The following is a 19,956-nucleotide window of genomic DNA, read 5'->3' as shown; positions in this document are numbered from 1 at the left end:
TCTGTCTGCAAGTTCTTAAACTTCAGAACGGAGCACAAAGACTTGCATAACCGCTATGGGTATAGTGCTGCCTGGGTTTAGCATTGCAGTGTTCACGATGGTTGGAATGGGGGGGGGGATGTGGAGCACATAAGCGTTCCCACCTCCTTCTAACCAGCAGACCCATAATTTGCACACTTTTTTAATCTGATGCATGGCACATTCACACGCACTTCTTGTATAGTGTAAAGGGGTGCTATTTTGCCCCGTAAGAAGATCTAAATGTTGATGCGGTTTATGCAAAATGCATCAGCTGAAATACATGGCAGCCTCTACACATATTTCTAAATATGAATTTTATACGGAGAGTTCTGTGCAAGCCAGAAGCTAAGTATGCATTATTTACTAAATATAAGATGAGTGGTCGATACTACAGTCTAGTGGTTTGAGTATTTTTTTTTTCTTTTAACCAATTTCACATTTCCCATATGCAGAAAAACAATTAAAAACCAAAGATAGGATATAGTAATGAAAACTGTTTGTTTTGTAAGCTTTTATCTGCCAGGAGAAGCTACACTCCCTTTACATTAAAAGTTCCTTATTTCTCATTAGTTACTTTCACTAAACAAAGAAATACTTTCTTCTTTTCAACTGTAGTCCCAAAAGAAAGAAAAATTATGCCAACATGAACAAAAAAGTACCGTAAGAATGTAAATACTCTCGAGGCACGAACTGTTTTGTATGTGTGTGCGCTGCTGGAGGAAGGCAAGGTTAGCCCATGAATAATTGATAGCGCTCAGTTAATCAGCGCCAGTGATTGTATCAGCAGACTCTGATGCTTGTTAATTTCCTGATTTGTGCCGTAGAAGGATCACTGTGCTGGAGATGCCCGCAATAGCCAACAGGGTCTCCACACATCTAAATGGACAGGAAATATAAAACGTATGTCTTAGTTAAGCAGGGTAGAGCGGGTCAGAGTAGATAGGGCCATAGTAAAAGTACAAACTCTAAGGCCTTAAGAGAAAAAAATATAAATATGAGAATTATTCAACATGCAGCTATACCTGACCTATAATATTATAAATATATTTATAATAGTCCTGCAACCAGCAAAGGCCAAGAATTATATTAATGTTACTCAGAGTCAGAGTCAGAGTTTTAGTTTAATCACTGGGAGGGAATTCACAAAAGGGGAGAACACATTTTTGGAATGATTTTGTTTTTAAAACAGGTGTAAATAACCAGAGAAAATCAAACCTCCTGACAAAGATATTATATTCCAACAAATCACCTTTCACAACTCCAATCTGTTCTAAATGCGGCCGCTAGACTCATTCATCTATCTCGCCGCTCAACATCAGCTGCTCCCATATGTATGTCCCTTCACTGGCTCCCAATCTCCTCTAGAATCAAATTCAAATTACTAACACTCACTTTCAAGTCCATTAATGATGAAGCCCCTCCCTATATTTCATCTCTGATCTCCAAATACACTCCTTCACGCAACCTTCGTTCTGCTTCTGATCTTCGCCTCACTTCTCCTCTCATCACTTCAGCCCATTCTCGTCTACAAGACTTTTCTCCGGCTACTGATTTTCTCTGGAATTCTCTGCCTTGAGCTGCCAGACTTTCCCCTTCTTTCCAAACTTTCAAGCGCTCCTTAGAGACCTTTACTTTGTAAACTCTAATTTGTAGGACCCTCTAATTACTATTGTACTCTATCACTTGTTTGTTATCCTCCATGTATTCCCTGTTTGTTATAACTACGGTAAAGCACTGCGTATCTTGTCGGCGCTATATAAATAAATTATGATGATGATATCAAAGACAAAATGGATTGCAGCAATAGAAAGCATAAGGGCTTACCTTAAATAATGATAGATCCTATAACATATGATGAAGAACTGGAATGGGTTTCCTGGAAAGAATTAACTGCCCCCTGAATTATAGGTCATTACCCCAAGGGAAACTACATAGAATACTTCCTTGTCAGTCATAGAAACACCAGTTTCAGATTTACTGCTGATGTTTATTGACGTTTGTGTTACGATATAGAGAAAGTGTAAAGATTCTTGCAAAGAATGTGTGTTACATATATTTAAAAGTCTTAATGAATATTAAATAAAAAAAAAAATTTCTCCATAATCACAATCATAAATTGGCCATAATATGACTCAATAATTACAGTCTGCAAATGGAATGCATTACGCAGGCGCAAATCCATCCCTTCCAATACCAGGAAAGGGCTTGACTAGTTAACTAGATCAAGTGAAGGGGAATCAGATTATTGTTGGACTGCAGACACGGATCAATACACAGATGCAGGAGGGTTTCCTTAGATTTGCAGGGTTGGAAAAAGTTGCACCATCCCTCAGGCACTTGGCATGTTAAAGAATCCCAAGGGCCTGGTGGACTAAAATTACAGATACTTGGAGAAACCTCCTGAAGCTAAAATGAGCCTATGGCCAATGATGCTGGTTACAATTTATTATCTTCTCCAAAACAAACCAAAGAACGGTAGGTAGTGTGTGCTCATGGAGCAAACTGCTCTTGTGAGGTCACTAGACGGTGTTTCTCTGGTTTTGTCAAAACTGGGCTGATCCAATCTTTCAGGTCAAGATCAGATAACAGCATACAGAAGAGAGGGGATTGCTCAATGCACATTACCTGGTCCCCTGTCTCATAAGTAATTTCATATTAGTGCAAGTACATGTAATTTCAAAAACAGGGATTTTTAGTTACAAAATTATGATCATAAAATCAGCAAGCCACCAGGTCATGTCAAGGTAAACCCCCCGCTTGTGGTTTTAGAGAGTAGAAAGACTACCCAGAGCACCTATTTTTAAAGGCATAAGCCATTAAAGGGAGGAGTGTGAATGTGCTACAACCACATGAATGTTGGCCATTCTTCCAGCCCCAATCCAATATTAACCAGCAATGGCAGAGTGAGGTCAGAGCCTTTTCTTAAGGAGAGCAATTTACTTTTCATAGAGAATTATGCTTGTACTGTACGTTTTTTATCGGATAGCTTGAACTAAAAAGTAATACAAATGTGATATTCAAATTGAAAGTGGTAAATATTCAAAAAGATGAAATGATACTATCTGCTTTGCATTCAGTGGCGCTGAATAATACCTCCTTCCTCAACAGCCACTGATAATAAAATTGCAAAGCTATCTCTCATTTGCATGATAGTAAAGTGAATATGCACAATTAAATACACAGCAGCACTGGACAGCATGTGAAGTTAGATCTTTAGTATTTTCTGTAATGCCCGAAGGCGCAGTTGAAGTAAGGACCAAAGAGGAAGCAACAAATCAGGTTCGCAGTACAGAAAAGGGTTTATCAAAGAATGGTCGTCAAACAGGCAGGATGGTCAAGACAGGCAGCACAGATTCAAAGTCGATAACAGGCAAAGGTTCAAAACACGGAAGATCAAGACAGAATATATCGCACCCAGGAACTATATGAAACAGACCTATAATTGGGCAAGTTCAGGAAGGAAATGAGGGTCTTTATAGTCCAGTCTATTGGCGCCAAAATTGACGCGCTTGCGTCAGACGCAGACGCCAGCGTCCCCACGCTGACGCCTTGACGCCGGCGCCCGATTCTGACGCCGGCGTCCGTTCCGTCGCCGGCGACCAATCACAGGGCGAGAAGGAGATGATGCAGGAGGATTGCGACCAGCCGGAACCATGTGCAGGGAAGAGGAATCGCCATTTTGGACGCCATCTTGGAGCAGGTCAGAAGATTCCATTACAGTACCCCCTTCCTTAGGGGGGGCCTCAGGACCACCGGGACCAGGACGAGAAGGAAACTGCCTATGAAACCTGCGAACAAGGATGGGGGCATGGACATCAGATTTTTTCACCCAAGAGCATTCCTCGGGACCGAAACCCTTCCATTCGACAAGATACTGGAGAGCGCCCCTGGAAAAACGAGAGTCCAGAATCCTGCCGACTTCAAAGGTGCATTTCTCCAATTTAGCAAAGAGACTGTTCTTCCTTAGTCTGGAGAGGACCTCACGTACATGGGCACGATGTTCCGAAAGGTCTTTAGAAAAAACAAGAATGTCATCTAAATAAACGACCACACATAGACCCAACAAATCCCGAAAAATATCATTAACGAACTCCTGGAAGACCGCAGGAGCATTACAGAGACCAAAGGGCATGACCAAATACTCGTAATGTCCATCACGGGTATTAAAGGCGGTCTTCCACTCGTCCCCTTCACGGATCCGGATAAGATTGTATGCCCCCCGAAGATCCAGCTTTGTAAAGATATTGGCACCCCTAAGCTGATCGAACAGTTCAGAAATAAGAGGAAGAGGGTACCTGTTTTTAACTGTGATCTTGTTGAGTCCTCTGTAGTCGATGCAGGGCCGCAAACTACCATCCTTTTTCTCAACAAAGAAGAAACCTGCTCCAGCAGGGGAGGTGGAAGGACGGATGAATCCTCTCTGGAGATTCTCCTGGATGTATAACTTCATAGCAGAAGTTTCCGAAGGGGAGAGTGGGTAGGTGCGGCCCCTGGGGGGCATAGAGCCGGATAGAAGTTCCACAGGGCAATCGTAAGGCCGATGGGGAGGAAGAGTCTCAGCGGAACACTTGTTAAATACATCGGAAAATGCTTGGTACACAGAGGGAATAGAGGAATTAGAGGACACAGAAGAAACTTTGACAACCGGAACAGTGGGTAGGCAGTTTTGTAAACAAAAAGGACTCCATCTGGAAACTTGCAATGAGGACCAGTCAATGACTGGATTATGTACACATAACCATGGCAGACCCAGGACAACCGGAGTGGAAGGGCAATCAATGAGGAGGAAGGATAGTCTCTCCAAATGCATGGTGCCCACCTTGAAGGAAAGTTCCTGAGTAGAATGCGAGATGAAGGCAGACGACAGGGGACGATCATCAATCGCCAGGACACGAAGAGGAACAGCCAAGGGTTGAAGAGGGATGGAATGGAGTCCTGCAAAGGTTCGGTCCATGAAGTTTCCTGCAGCACCGGAATCAAGAAAGGCTTGTGAAGAAAACTTTAGAGAGCCAAGCTGGATCTGCACCGGAAGAAGGAAACGTAGAGCAGAGGAATGGGGAGAATGACAAATCCCACCCAGGTAAGTCTCCCCATGCTTACCTAGGCTTTGGCGTTTCCCGGCTTCACTGGACACTCCTGGGCAAAGTGGGTTTTACCCCCACAGTAAAGGCATAGACCGGCCGCCCTTCTCCGGAGTTTCTCCTGTTCGGACAGACGGGGCCCGCCCAATCTGCATGGGTTCTTCAGCCGGCAAGGAGGAAGAAGCAGAATCCATAGGAGCAGGAGGAAGCACTGGGGGAACAGGATTGAAAAGCAGGGGTCTCTGGAAGCGGGGGGCCAAAGAAGGTTGGAACCGGGGGTACCTTTTTGTACGCTCTCGGTCGAGTTCGAGCTGGAACTCCCTCTGCCAGGTATCCACCTTCACCGCCAAGGCCACCAGATCCTCCCACCGAGAAGGAATTTCCCGGGAAACGAGGTCATTCTTAATGCGTATAGCCAAGCCGTTGTAAAAGGCCGCGTGGTAACCATCGTTATTCCAGGAGGTCTCTGCCACCAGAGTACGAAATTCAATGGCATACTCGGGGACTGAGCGAGTGCCTTGTTGAAGCTGGAACAGTCGAGCCGAGGCTGCAGTAGTACGACCTGGAGCATCAAACACCGTCCGGAGTTCTTGGAGAAAAGCCCCGGCGTTGTCGATCAGCGGGTCTCTCTTCTCCCAAAGGGGTGATGCCCATTCCAGAGCCTTCCCCTGCAGACGGGAGATGACATAACCAACCTTGGCTTGCTCGGAGACGAACTGGCCTGGCTGCAGAGTGAATTGAATTTCACATTGGTTAATAAAACCTCGACAAGCTTTTGGGTCTCCGCTGAAAAGAGGTGGAGCGGGAACACGAGGTTCAGACACCTGAAGAGGGGCAGGAATGGCAGGAACAGGCACAGCCGCAGGAGCCGCAGGAGACATGGCAGTCAATTTCTCCAGGATAACATCAATAGCCTGGCCAATTTGAGACTGCTGGGCTTCATAGTATTTCATGCGAGAAGCCAACCCCCGAATGGCCCCTCCGACATTGAGGGGTACTTGGGCCTCCTCCGAGGGGTCCATGGCCCAATTATACTGTAATGCCCGAAGGCGCAGTTGAAGTAAGGACCAAAGAGGAAGCAACAAATCAGGTTCGCAGTACAGAAAAGGGTTTATCAAAGAATGGTCGTCAAACAGGCAGGATGGTCAAGACAGGCAGCACAGGTTCAAAGTCGATAACAGGCAAAGGTTCAAAACACGGAAGATCAAGACAGAATATATCGCACCCAGGAACTATATGAAACAGACCTATAATTGGGCAAGTTCAGGAAGGAAATGAGGGTCTTTATAGTCCAGTCTATTGGCGCCAAAATTGACGCGCTTGCGTCAGACGCAGACGCCAGCGTCCCCACGCTGACGCCTTGACGCCGGCGCCCGATTCTGACGCCGGCGTCCGTTCCGTCGCCGGCGACCAATCACAGGGCGAGAAGGAGATGATGCAGGAGGATTGCGACCAGCCGGAACCATGTGCAGGGAAGAGGAATCGCCATTTTGGACGCCATCTTGGAGCAGGTCAGAAGATTCCATTACATTTTCTTTATAGCAGAAAATTAGTGGTCCTTATCTAAATCACTAATTTGGGATTTCAGACTGCTGATTTTTTTTTTTTTTTTTTATGGGTGAGACAAATGAGATGATTGGACATAATTGCAAGAAAAAAAAAAAGAAAGGCCAATTTGTGCCAGGAAATTCAGATACAAAAAAATGGCTACTACAGGTATTTTACCTCTTATCCAGAATGCTCGGAACCTGGGGTTTTCAGGATAATGGATCTTTCCATAATTTGAATCTCCATACCTTTAATCTACTAGAAAATCATTTACACATTAAATAAATGCATAAGGATTGTTTTGCTTCCAATAAGGACATAATACTGTTATTATTATTATTATAATAGAGATATTATTATTATTATTATAGAGATAAAATTAAATGATTTTTTAAAAATTGGAGTGTTTAAATAAAATGGAGTCTACCGGAGATGGCTTTTCCATAATTCAGAGCTTTCCAGATAACATTTTTTTGATAATGGATCCCTGTTTAACCTTTTTATTTTTAGTAAATCCTTTTCCAACATTATAATTCTCTAAATGATGTACCTGTATATATTTTTTACTGTAATGCCCCTATAGGCTTATGGCACATATATATATATATATATATATATATATATATATATATATATATATATATATATATATATATATATATATATATATGTTTAAATAACGTTTACATGATTTTCCAGTAGGTTTGATGTTCCAAATTATGGAAAGATCTGTTATCAGGAAAACTCCAGGGCATTATGGATAACAGGACCCATAACTGTTAATCATAAGTTATAGCAGTAAATACTGTTCCTTTTATTTTATTCAAAGCTAATTAGTGTTTTCTGGGTTAAAACTACACTCCAGAGAATGCACATTTTCCTCCTTTCAATTTATATCAGTGTCTTAGCTTGCAATGAGGATGTAATGTTCTGGCCATGTTATGATTTCCCAGAGATTCTGCATATAGTGTATTTTAGTTGCCTTCCCTTTCCCCTTCCAATACATAACTCATCTTGCAAACACTTACTATCTTCACCAGCAGTATATTATCTCGGAGGGATCCAACCATTCCGATAAAGGAGACCGCAAACATTACGATGCCAAGCAGAAGCAAGATGATAGCTGGTGCCAGAAAGATTCCCTCCAGGGTTCGGTGCTTCTGTCTTTCACTCTCTGCATAAATGCCAATGCACATGATCACAAGGCCTATGAGCTAAAGGAAAAAAGATGACATGTTAACTTCTAAACACGAGTTCTCGACAGACTTCCAAAAATATGTGAACATATTAAAACAAAAACAAGGTTTAAGCTTTGTAACAAAGCTATATATATATACAGACACACACACACCTCAGGTCTTGATAAAGGTCTTAGACGGAGCCAGAAACATTGGCCTGTTTTTAAATGGATTAATAAAATTGATATTTTTGAACCTTTTCAAATTACCGGTGTGCTACTACTTTTTTTATGTATACAAATGAGCGCATTGAGGAGGCACCCAGTCCTTTAAAACTGTGAACTTAGTGCGGGAGGCTTTTAGACTATATATCTTTATATCTACTGATCTTTCTAATTCTGTCCTTTCCCAAGTCACAGACTGTCTCTCTGCTGTCTCCTCCTGGATGTCACAGCGCCACCTGAAACTGAACCTCTCAAAAACAGAACTCATTATATTTCTTCAAGATCTTCCCCTGTCCCTCAGATATCACTCACTGTAAACAACACCACCTTTCATTCCACCACACAGGCACGCTGCCTAGGAGTTATCTTAGACTCACATCTGTCTTTTTCACCAAACATTCAAACACTTGCAAAATCTTTCCGTATTCAACTGCGCAACATTGCTCGAATACGACCATATCTCAGTTCAGAATCAACTAAAACACTGATTCAGTCTCTCATCATCTCCCGCCTTGATTACTGCAACTTACTCCTCACAGGTAATTAGTCACTTTTCACAACTCCAATCTATTCTAAGCGCGGCCATTACACTCATTCATCTAGCTCGCCGCTCAACATCAGCTGCTCCCATATGCATGTCCCTTCACTGGCTCCCAATGTCTTCTAGAATCAAATTCAAATTACTTACACTCACATTCAAGGCCCTTAATAATGAAACCCCTCCCTATATTTCATCTCTAATCTCCAAATACACTCCTTCACGAAACCTACGCTCTGCTTCTGATCTTCGCCTCACTTCTCCTCTGATCACTTCTGCCAATTCTCATCTACAAGACTTCTCTCAGGCTTCTGCTTTTCTCTGGAACTCTCTGCCACAAGCTGTCAGACTTTCTCCTACCTTCCAAACTTTCAAGCGCTCCTTAAAGACCCACCCTGTTTAAAGAGGCTTATTCGATGTACCTTAATTAATCATGTATCAAAAATGACAAAGTGTTTATATAATCCTAATGTCTCAATTGTACCCTAACCTTTAGTTTGTAAACTCTAATCTCTAGGTCCTTCTAACCCTATTGTACTCTGTAATCCTTGTTTGTTATCCACCATTTATTCCGTTTGTTATAACTGCAGTAAAGCACTGCGTATCTTGACAGCGCTATATAAATAAATGATGATGATGATGATATATATATATATATATATATATATATATATATATATATATATATATATATATATATATATAATTTCTACAATAAATGAAGGTAGGATAGGCCAAAATACCCAGAGAGTCTTCCAATACCTCCCAGTGTTAGCAAAAGCGCAACAAATATATTATTAGTATAATAATAATATATAATACATATATTATTAGCAGCAGAAATCACACATCATTCTACGACTGCTTTTCAACTGCAATTACCTTTAAGATACCGCAGACCCCTTGTTTTTATATAACTATAACATATCAAGTCTGGTATACCCCACTGAGGCCGCTATAATTTAGAATTCCAGGACAGGCTATGCCTATTACAGTTCACTGATACTTCTGATTTTCCCCCTGTAGCCTCCCAACATGTAGCCTGGGTTTAGAAGAGATTTTTGTATACAAACAAGTATTTAATGGATGCATTTCTCATATACAAGGCTCATTTCATGTGTATCTTTGGTTGCTCTTTTCTACTAGACCAAGCGCTATCTTCTAAAGATGCTGGATCAGCAAATAATTATGCTGGAAACATGACAGCGATCTTATTGGTCACAGCTTGGTTCAGACCCCCAACGCTTTTAAGTTGGTTACCCACAGTCAAGTAGAGAAAAAAGTAATTAAAATAGGTTTAACCTACAGTGAAACACACTTACTATCTATAGACTGCCTAACAAGCAGAAGAAGATTGTGTTTCATCAACACCAGGGCTGCTAAATTATGGAAGTGCTCTAGGCCTAGAGCTAAAGCTGCAGAAGGATAACAATCAAGGTCGATAAGGATATGGGGAGTATTAAACAGAAGCTATATCTTTGTATAAATCCTCTTGAATATGACATCTAGACTAAAAATAACACTTTATCCACCTTGTTCGCTTCTGCAGGCTTTAGAATGAACTCCGCTCAGATAATGGATTCCCAGCCACTAACTATGTATCCCCCACATGAGCAGGTTAGTCAGGACTGACTGGCAGTTTAATAAGTAGTGCGTTCTCTGTGACAAGTGTGGGATTTCGGTTCTTGTGGGATTCTACTTCAGTCGCAGAGGAGTTCAGATAGTGTGCATAAAACCTTCATTAAGTACCTTATTATATTCAGAAGACTGACAGGTTGCTTTGGTAATTTAAGCGACAGTGGAGAATAAAGTTTCAGAAGTTATGCAACATATTTTGAAAATTCCAGAATATTTCCATTTTTTTAAATTTTTATTTAATTTTGTATGTAAATGGAAAATGATGGAAAAAAATGGTTATATAAAAAGAAATTAGTTAAAACACAGCAGTATGAACCTGGTTCCAAGAACTTATTTCTGCCACAAGATTTTAGTACAAGTCTTTGAATACACTGGGGACCTTGGAGACAAAAAAATAAACTACTTACAAATTCCTCCAGGGACAGCACCTGTGTGCCAGTACCCTAAAGCTAATCAGCTTTACTTGAGCCAGAGTCATATAAGTAGCTCCATCTAATGTAGCTTTCATTATATGTCAGTAATGCTCAGGGGACTACAGTATTAGCAAATGTGGATTCATAAATCCTGTGTAATAAAAAATTTAAAAGTCTCTCATATAGTTCTAGTAATGTTCCTTACACATACATACTCTCTCTCTCTCCGTTGCTTAATGTAGAAGAAAGAAAAATAAATTACATTTGGGAGTTAAGATCCCAGTTCTACTGGTTATGTGAAATATAGCATTATTTTCTTGGGTTAATGACTTTGACTTTAATTAAGGCTCATTTCATTGTTGATGCCAAAGGGCTTGTGCCAGTAATGAAGGAACTAATGAATACTATTAATATTGTTTTCTAGAAATATATAGTTTGTATCCCTTTGGTGCTTGTTCTCTGTCAGTAAACAAACAATAAGCAGAAAGGGATGGGTGGGCACTATCAGAGTCCAAGGAAAAAATATCACCATAGAAATTAGCTGCAGTAGAGGATACTAGGACTTATTTCTTAAATGGTTGAAATGTGCAAAAAAACTGGTACGGCACCTACAGTGCACTCAAAGAGAGGCCAATAGCCTCATAGATGTAAGGAACAGTAAAAAAAACCCCAATGTTGACAGTGCGATTAAAGGAACAGTTCAAAAAAATAAATAAATTAAAAAATAGTTCAAAAAAATAAATAAATTAAAAATAAATACTGGGTAAATAGATAGGATGTGCAAAATAAAAAATGTTTCTAATATAGTTAGTTAGCCATAAATGTAATGTATAAAGGCTGGAGTGACTGGATGTGTATCATAATAGCCAGAACACTACTTCCTGCTTTGCAGCTCTCTAACTCTGAGTTAGTCAGCGACATAAAGGGGGCCACATGGGACATAACTGTTCAGTGAGTTTGCAATTGATCCTCGGCATTCAGCCCAGATTCAAAAGCAACAGTTATGATCCATGTGGCCCCCTCAAGTCACTGACCTGGTAACCAATTAGTGGAAGTAGTGTTCTGGCTATTATGTTACACATCCAGTCACTCCAGCCTTTATACATTACATTTTTGGCTAACTAACTATATTAGAAACGTATTTTATTTAGCACAGCCTGTCTATTTACCCAGTTTTATTTTTATACTGAACCAATGTGGGTGTGGTTGGGCAGCATGCCACCCCCTAAAATCCTGCCACCCTATGCCCGGGCCTTGGTGGCCTCTCCACAAATCTGGGCCTGGTTGGATTACTGTCAATGTGTGTACTCTGTGGCGTTTGATCTGTTTAAAAACTCCTTTATATTCGATTCATCTGTTGTAGGTTTGAGTCACTATAGGGACATCATTGGTTGCTTAAGGCTGTGTTCTCTTTTGCCAGAGAACACAGCACCTTGTGTTGGGGGTCTTTAAACAAAGCAAAAGTAAAATAGCTATAAAGGAGTGCATAAAACCACAAGCACTTTTCTGTTTAAAACACTAAAAAAATCTTATGCCCACAACCATCCCACTGACTTTGGCCCACAAAGTCTTCAACAAAGCTGAGTTGAAACATCTAGCTTTAATACTTCTGAGGCCACAGCATTTCAGGCATTTGGGATGGTTTTGCAAGGAAATGTAACAAATATCTAAATGTAAAATATTGTTCTTGGGGCCAGTGTTGTGTGGCATAAATATGCTCATACCATATGAATACTTTTCCCCTCCCTCCATTCATGCCCTTTATGGAGTGAATGTAGGGGTTGTATTTCCTACACAGACATGAGTATTACTGCCCAGCAAAGCAGTGATAAACTAGATTAGACATGACCTTATCTAGGCATTCTCTATACTAATGCACTTGTAAGCAAATTTGGTGTGATATTAATAAAGCCAGAGACTGAAGCATTAGCCCGATTTCAGACAGAATAAATTGGTGCTTGTCACTCCAAGGTTACAGAATTTTTTTATTCTTCATGCACATTGCTTCAAAGGAAGCAGCCAGCCATCAAATGACCTTGTCTTGCAGATTAAAGCTTCTTCTGAAACAAAGCCTCCTTTCACTGGCTCCCAAAATCTAGAAAATTGCTTTTCCCTACCTTGTTTTTGCTTAAAGGAACAGCGATGCTAAAAGCCACGCTTACAAAACGAAATGCTGGAAATCTGCAAAAATGCATGCAATACATTCTTCAAAATGTGATCACATGTCTAGTTTACTTTCACGGGTATGTTTCTGCAGATTGTCCTATGGCAGTTGTATCTACAAGCGAGCCCAGCAAAGTGACCAATTAGAGTGAATAAGAGTTTAGGGGACGGAAAGAAGACAAGTGTCAAAGCACTTGTCACCCAGTGGTGATAAGCAACCAAGTCAATCTGAATGCTCTGTATTGATGAGTTGCAATATATAGTGGCAAATCAGTGTTCCATGAATTGGAGATATGCATGCAACTATTAATCATAGCCCATTTTCAACCACGGTCACCAACTCTATTGGTAGTCTAAGAAAAAAGCAATATTATTTTTAAGTAATGGGACAGAAGAGGTGCTTGTTCCTTAGCAGGCAACATTTTTCCTTTTGTGTCTCATATTGATTTCATTACAACTGTGAAGTTATTATGACATTAGTCAAATGAAATGGTTTAACATTACAAATACAAATGTTCAACCTGTCCCCATTTCATTATTAGTCCTAATGTAGCATTTCTTAACTCTTGAACAATAACGTATCTTGAGCCACAGAATTTCATTAATATTTTCATTAATAAACTGCCCATTGAATGAACAGTAAAGGACAGCTAAAATGGACAAACAGGACATTTATTACCTGCACGTTTTCATTATGTGTTATGTTCCATACCATTGACCATCCTACTTCTCCTGTTCATAGTTATAATATCAACCCTTGCCACTTAGGAACGCTTTAGAACTTTACACTCTTCCACTCTTAAGTTAGCTGTTTAACTTTACCTTTTGACCACCCTACTTGCTTCCAGGCTCTTATTTTTGCCAGTTCATAAGTTATCAACTCAGATTTCTTAGCAGTGCAATAATATAACAATATATTTATTGTGCAGAACGCTTTACCATACCTGAGTAAACAGCTTTAGAACTCTCTCTGTTTGTTTAGGAGAGCAGCTGCCATATTAGCTTGGTGTGACATCACTTCCTGCCTGAGTCTCTCCCTGCTTGTGCATAGCTCTGAGCTCAGATTACAGCAGGGAGGGGAGGAGGGAGGGGAAGAGGAGCAAACTGAACATGCTCAAGCCCTAGCCCTGGAGGTTTATGCTGAAAACAGGAAGTCTGATACAGAAGCCCAGAAATGCTGTGTTTCTTTTGACAGTGGACTCAGAGCAGCATTACTTTGAGGATTTACTGGTATATTTATAAAGACCTTTCTGATAAAGCTTACTTAATTTTATTCTTTCCTTCTCCTTTAAGTGAACAGTTACAAAACCTGGTCAAACCTGAAATCTTTTTACTACACTACCCCAAAATCATATCTGTTATTCCTCCAAAAATAGAATTTCTTTAAAGCAATGTATTTTTATTGTTTAGCCTTCTTAATAAAAGAAAAAACAAAAACCATGGACATAAAACAAAAAAATATTTGCTGCCCTAAGTTTCAGGAATTAATATGTCAAAGTGAAAGTGTCCTCATGTTGCTAAAACAAGGAACAGTTACATCAACAAAATTAAAGTGTTTTGAAATAATTAATAATGCTTGCTTAGGTAACACTACTATAGTTTATGTAAACATGCTGCTGTGTAGCCATTCAAGCACAGGACACACAGTAGATAACAGATAAGCACTGCAGAATCCCATTGTATACTACAGAGCTTTGCTTTTATCTGCTGTGTATCCTGTGTCTTTTCTCCTTTTTCCGCTTTGATTGGCTGCCCCCATGGCTACACAGCAGCTTGCTTATACAATCTTAAGTATAGTTCTGTTTCTGAAACAAACATAGAACTTTTACCAGCGCAGGACAACAGTACATTATACTGCATTTTAATAACTTTTAAAACTTTTAGTTTTGGTGTTACTGTTCCTTTAATAATCTGCACCACTCTCATTAAAAGAGTGCCTATATTTTATTACTTGTAGTACCTCTGGGCAGAAGATTCTATTCTATTCAAATGGTTACCAATGAGAAAAAAATAGATTTGGTTTCCCCAAGTGTCAGCTTTGTTAAACTGACATTGATTGGCACTACACGAGGAAGTAAATGATTCAAACTGACCTGTCTTTCACACACATCATCCAGCAAAATCCCAATTATATTGCCTTTTCTGCGATGTCTAAAAAACAGCATGTGTTTTCCTTACTTTTACTGGCATTACAGCATTGATACAAAGGAAAAGCATTTTACAGTTGCACAGTTAGCAGTTGTTTTGCTTACAGGTGCAAACACCTCTTTCTTATTTATTTTGATAGTGACAATATAGCACTTTATTGGGATTATACAACATTCACATTAGTCCCTACCCCAGTGGAGCTTACAGTCTAAAGTCCCTATATCATATTCACAGGCAAGGATCAGTTTTCTCAGCAGACAAATAACCTGCCTGCATGTTTTTGGAGTGTAGGAGGAAACCGGAGAACCGAGAGGAAACCCACACAGACCCGGGTCAACATACAAACTTGAGGTATAGGATCTGTTATCCAGAATGCTCAGGACCTGGGGCTTTCTAGATTAGGGGTCTTTCCATAATTTGGATCTTCATGTCTTAAGTCTACTTAAAAATAATGTAAATATTAAATGAACCCAACAGGCTGGTTTTGCTTCCAATAAGGACTAATATATCTTGGTTTGGATCAAGTACATGTTACAGTTTTATTATTACAGAGAAAAATGAATTCTTCTGTACTATAAAACTATTATAAAATATGACTTTCTGTTCCTCTCCAATAGCAATAAACTGCTCAAGAAAGGATGTACCTGTGAAAAACAGTGTACAGGTATGGGACCTGTTATCCAGAATGCTCTGGATCTGGGGCTTTCCTAATAATGGATCTTTCCGTAATTTGCATCTTCATACTTTAAGTCTACTAGAAAATCATCTAAATATTAAATAAACCCAAATAGACTGGTTTTGCTTCCAATAAGGATTAATTATATCTTAGTTTGGAACAAGTACAAGGTATTTTTAAAAGATTCTTTGAATAAAATGGAGTCTATGGGAGATGGTCTTTCTGTAATTCGGAGCTTTCTGGATAATGGGTTTCCGGATAATGAATCCTATACCTGTAATGTTAAAACTAAAACAGAGAAGAGAAAATCAGCAAATAAAGGAAATAAGATACAAGTTGATGCTAAAGAATCGTAACGATGCTCGTGGTGTCAAGCTGGGAATGAAAAAAGTTAAGTAGATTTGATGTACATTTTGAAATATTTTTTTTTTCTGTTTGACTAAATCCAAAAACTGTGCATTAAGGTATATCCCTAGTTTTGTTCTGTTTGCAAAAATAGAGCCCCAGTAATTGTTGTGTTTCCCAGTCCCTCTCCTCCCCACTGGCCAAGGGAAGTACCTGGGTAATCAATGGAAGCAGCACTAGCTAAAAGAAAATAAGGAGTCCATCTATTAATTGTGCTATCATTAATTAGTAGAAACCATGTCACACATAATACCTTGTGTATACGGGAAAATGACAATATGACAAATAGGAAAATCCATATTGTAATATATATTGACAATGAGGCAAATCACATGTTTTCCAACAGTTTCCCTTGAGAATACAATAACTAAGACCCAACATGCCTTAGTAATGGTGTAAAGTGGGGGATTCACAATATGAAATCCAGACATTTGTCTATAGGCTGATTACCCATCGGTGTAGAAAAGATTTGTTCTGATATGCGTGTTATCATATCCTCCCTACCCACACGCAAGCAACTACAGCTACAAACACATAGACGAACAAGCATATCACAAATGCAATGCTGAAATTGCCACTTTAAGACCAAATGCAGCTGTTTTGCAGTTGCTCGGATGAGGCATGGGTGCTGATTCATCCATGTGTTCATTGTCTGACCATGTGTAATCAGCTTAGTCGAATGCCATGGCCTATTCCCTCTGCATGTTTGCTAAATCTTTGGTGAACTACTACCAGCAATGGAGAACATCAGATCAGTATTGCTCCAGCCATACACAGGGTTGCTGTGAGGATTGGTGGGTTCCCATACACTGAGCTGGGTCCACCCCTAAGCTGCACAATTCTGTCCTGGTCAGCCCAATCTCTATCTACAACCTGGTCATAACCCATTCCTTAAGAAGGAAGCCCAATGTTTTGCCCCCCTACAGGACTCATGTTTGTCCCTCCCGCATGGTGGTCCCTGCAATAGCGAGACCACAGCCAATAACCTTACCTGAAAATCTATTTATTTATTTTAAGGCCCTAGTCTTAGACTAGACGCACCGATCCGCTGCCTAAGGGACTAAAGCTTAAAGGAGAATTCAACCCCCTAATTTGCATTCCCCTACCCTAAATAGGCCCCCCTCCCTCCTCTCCCCTGGCCTACCTGGCACCTTGGGCAAATGCCCCTAACTTTCTACTTACCCATCCTTGCAGGTCCTGTCTAGCAGAATTCACAGCATCTTGTGGAGGAATCTTCCGTTGAGGAGCTACTGCGCATGCGCCGAAAGTCACAAAATCTTCGGTAAAAAAAAAAACAAAGCGGAAATATCGTGACTTTCGGCAACGGAAGATTCCTCCAACTGCGCATGCGCCAGAAAATGCCGATCACTACAGGAAGAAGACCGAAGGAGACAAGATGGCTGCTGTGAACTCCGCTGGACAGGACCTGCAAGGAGGGGTAAGTCGAAAGTTAGGGGCATTTGCCCAGGGTGCCAGGGGGGAGGAGGGAGGGGGAACTATTTAGGGTAGGGGGGAAGTGGGATGCAAATTAGGGTGTTGAATTCTCCTTTAAGCCTTCATCTTGAGTAGTGATCCCCAACCATTGGATCGTTATCAACATGTTTCTCACCAACCCCTTGAATGTTGCTCTCAGTGGCCTTAAAGCAGGTGCTTAATTTTGAATTCCTGGCTTGGAAGCAAGTTTTGGTTGTCTAAAACCAGATGTACTGCCAAACAGAGCCTCCTGTTGGCTGCCAGTACATGTAGTGGCTACCAAATAGCCAATTGAACTGGATATCAAAATTACAAAGTATTAGTAAAGTACTGGTAGGACTTCATCCAGAATATATACTAAGAGGCAGAATAATTATCTTAATCCCACAGATCTATGCTCCTTTAAAAGGTTCTGCATAGATGGCATGGGGTTCCAATTCCTATACAAGCCCCATTATTAAATATTAAGCAAGAGATCCACCTCCTGAGACTTGCTATTTTGAACTAAAACCTCCAGCAAGCCCCAGATGCCAATACCCGTGTCTTGCAGAATAACCAGAAGTGGCCCCTCGAGTAGATGAGCATCAATAAACATCTCCAGTTTAAAACTTCTAAAATTTCCTCTTAGAAGCTTTGCAATAGAATATTTTCTACTATATAAGATCATATACGAATATCTCATACATCCCATTGTTTCCTCTCTTATAAAAACAAGCTGATATGATTATTCTTAATTATTATGTCAGAAGTCTGGATCTCAATACCAACCAAACGACAAAGCTAAATACAGATAAGAGAAAAGAATTAGCCTTCTCCTGTGGAAGTGACAGGATGAAAGTGTTGTCGCAAGATCTCTCATGCAAAAGTTTTAACTATGAATAAACCACTGCTCTACTGCCATAAGCATTAGGGATCAGCGCCTGTGGCAACAGAAATAAGGAACTCCCATAGCGTAATACGTTCAATATAGATGGTAAATATCACCATGTGCTTTTAGTTAGCTTATTCTGTAAGTGCTCCCCTTTCTCTTATATATATCTGGTTGAGGGAAACAAGTGTTAGAGGGGTGCAGAGTAAAAACTATTTTCTTCAGTGCAGCAATGGGTCCACACAGTTTTAAAACACCTCCACCGTTTGGAAGAATTGCCTACTTACAAACCACTCTCGTGGCCAAACGTGTTCATTAACTCCTCCTGTACGATCTTAATTTAACCTCGCATCCTCCATGGACTCCAAGGGAGGGATAGAAAAACTGGAAATAGTATAATAACGTTTTATTTAAAATAATTCTTAAAAACAATAAATACACTCACATTTTGTTCTCAATAAAATCGGTCCAAATTCAGTCCAATTTGTTGTGGTTTTTCAAAGTCCCAAAGGATGGTGATTGCCAGCCGGATTTAGACCTCCTTGTGGTACTCGTACTGGACTGATAAGTATTCTCCTTCACCTAACGCGTTTCGCTGTTACTCACAGCTTCATCAGAGGCTTAATTGTTAAAAAACACATTGCCCTTTTTAAACTATTTCCGGTCGTTCGTCTCGGTAGCTGTTCGCACTTCCGCGTTCCGCCTTATGCGTTCCAGTGCGCTCACTTCCTGTTCTGTGCGCATTACACGTACGTCTTTCCCTATCGTGAGAGTTTCGTTGGGGAGCTGGATTGTGGTGGGGAACTCCCTTCACATTCGTGGCCAATCACATCTCCCTCAAAGTTAACTGCTAAAACTGGTCGGTTAATCAAAGATAGTCATACATCGTTATAAAATACACAGTACACATTATACAATGCACAATACACAATATACAAGGGGAGCCACATACAGTTTGTGAGAGCTTTAGTTCACCTTTTGGATCATTTTAAGTGCAGTTTCTACCTATGGTGATTCTGTGCAGTGAGAGTTGTAGTTCACCTATATAACCCCAATTTTAATTTAAATTTACAAGGTGCTACCTGATTTGCTTAATACTATTATTATCCATGGAGGATGCGAGGTTAAGTTAAGATCGTACAGGAGGAGTTAATGAACACGTTTGGCCACGAGAGTGGTTTGTAAGTAGGCAATTCTTCCAAACGGTGGAGGTGTTTTAAAACTGTGTGGACCCATTGCTGCACTGAAGAAAATTGTTTTTACTCTGCACCCCTCTAACACTTGTTTCCCTCAACCAGATATATATAAGGGAAAGGGGAGCACTTACAGAATAAGCTAACTAAAAGCACATGGTGATATTTACCATCTATATTGAACGTATTACGCTATGGGAGTTCCTTATTTCTGTTGCCACAGGCGCTGATCCCTTGTGCATATTTTCCTGGAAGTATACACATTTGTTTGGATTCTTTTTTCCACAGCTGAGAGACTGTGAGGTGATCGGCAAGAAATAACCTAAGGGACTGACATTTTTTTCATTAATTGTATATTTAAAACAATTGATTTGTCACTGCCATAAGCA

At 40.3% G+C, this 19,956-nt stretch overlaps 1 protein-coding gene across 1 annotated transcript in view; it reads right to left on the bottom strand.

Annotated features, from left to right (window-relative positions):
• The window catches only part of LOC108712776 (tetraspanin-15), an 89,439-nt gene that overhangs the window by 53,200 nt on the left and 16,283 nt on the right, over positions 1–19,956 (bottom strand). Inside the window, exon 2 of the mRNA XM_018255193.2 lies at positions 7,679–7,864. Coding sequence (XP_018110682.1) covers positions 7,679–7,864 — 186 coding nt within the window. The remainder of the gene's footprint in view (positions 1–7,678; positions 7,865–19,956) is intronic.

This window comes from Xenopus laevis, chromosome 3S (genome assembly GCF_017654675.1).
Source record: "Xenopus laevis strain J_2021 chromosome 3S, Xenopus_laevis_v10.1, whole genome shotgun sequence".
In the NCBI taxonomy this organism is placed as follows: domain Eukaryota; kingdom Metazoa; phylum Chordata; class Amphibia; order Anura; family Pipidae; genus Xenopus; species Xenopus laevis.
Note: the sequence above shows the minus strand (reverse complement) of the source record. Positions and strands in the feature narration are given on the sequence as shown.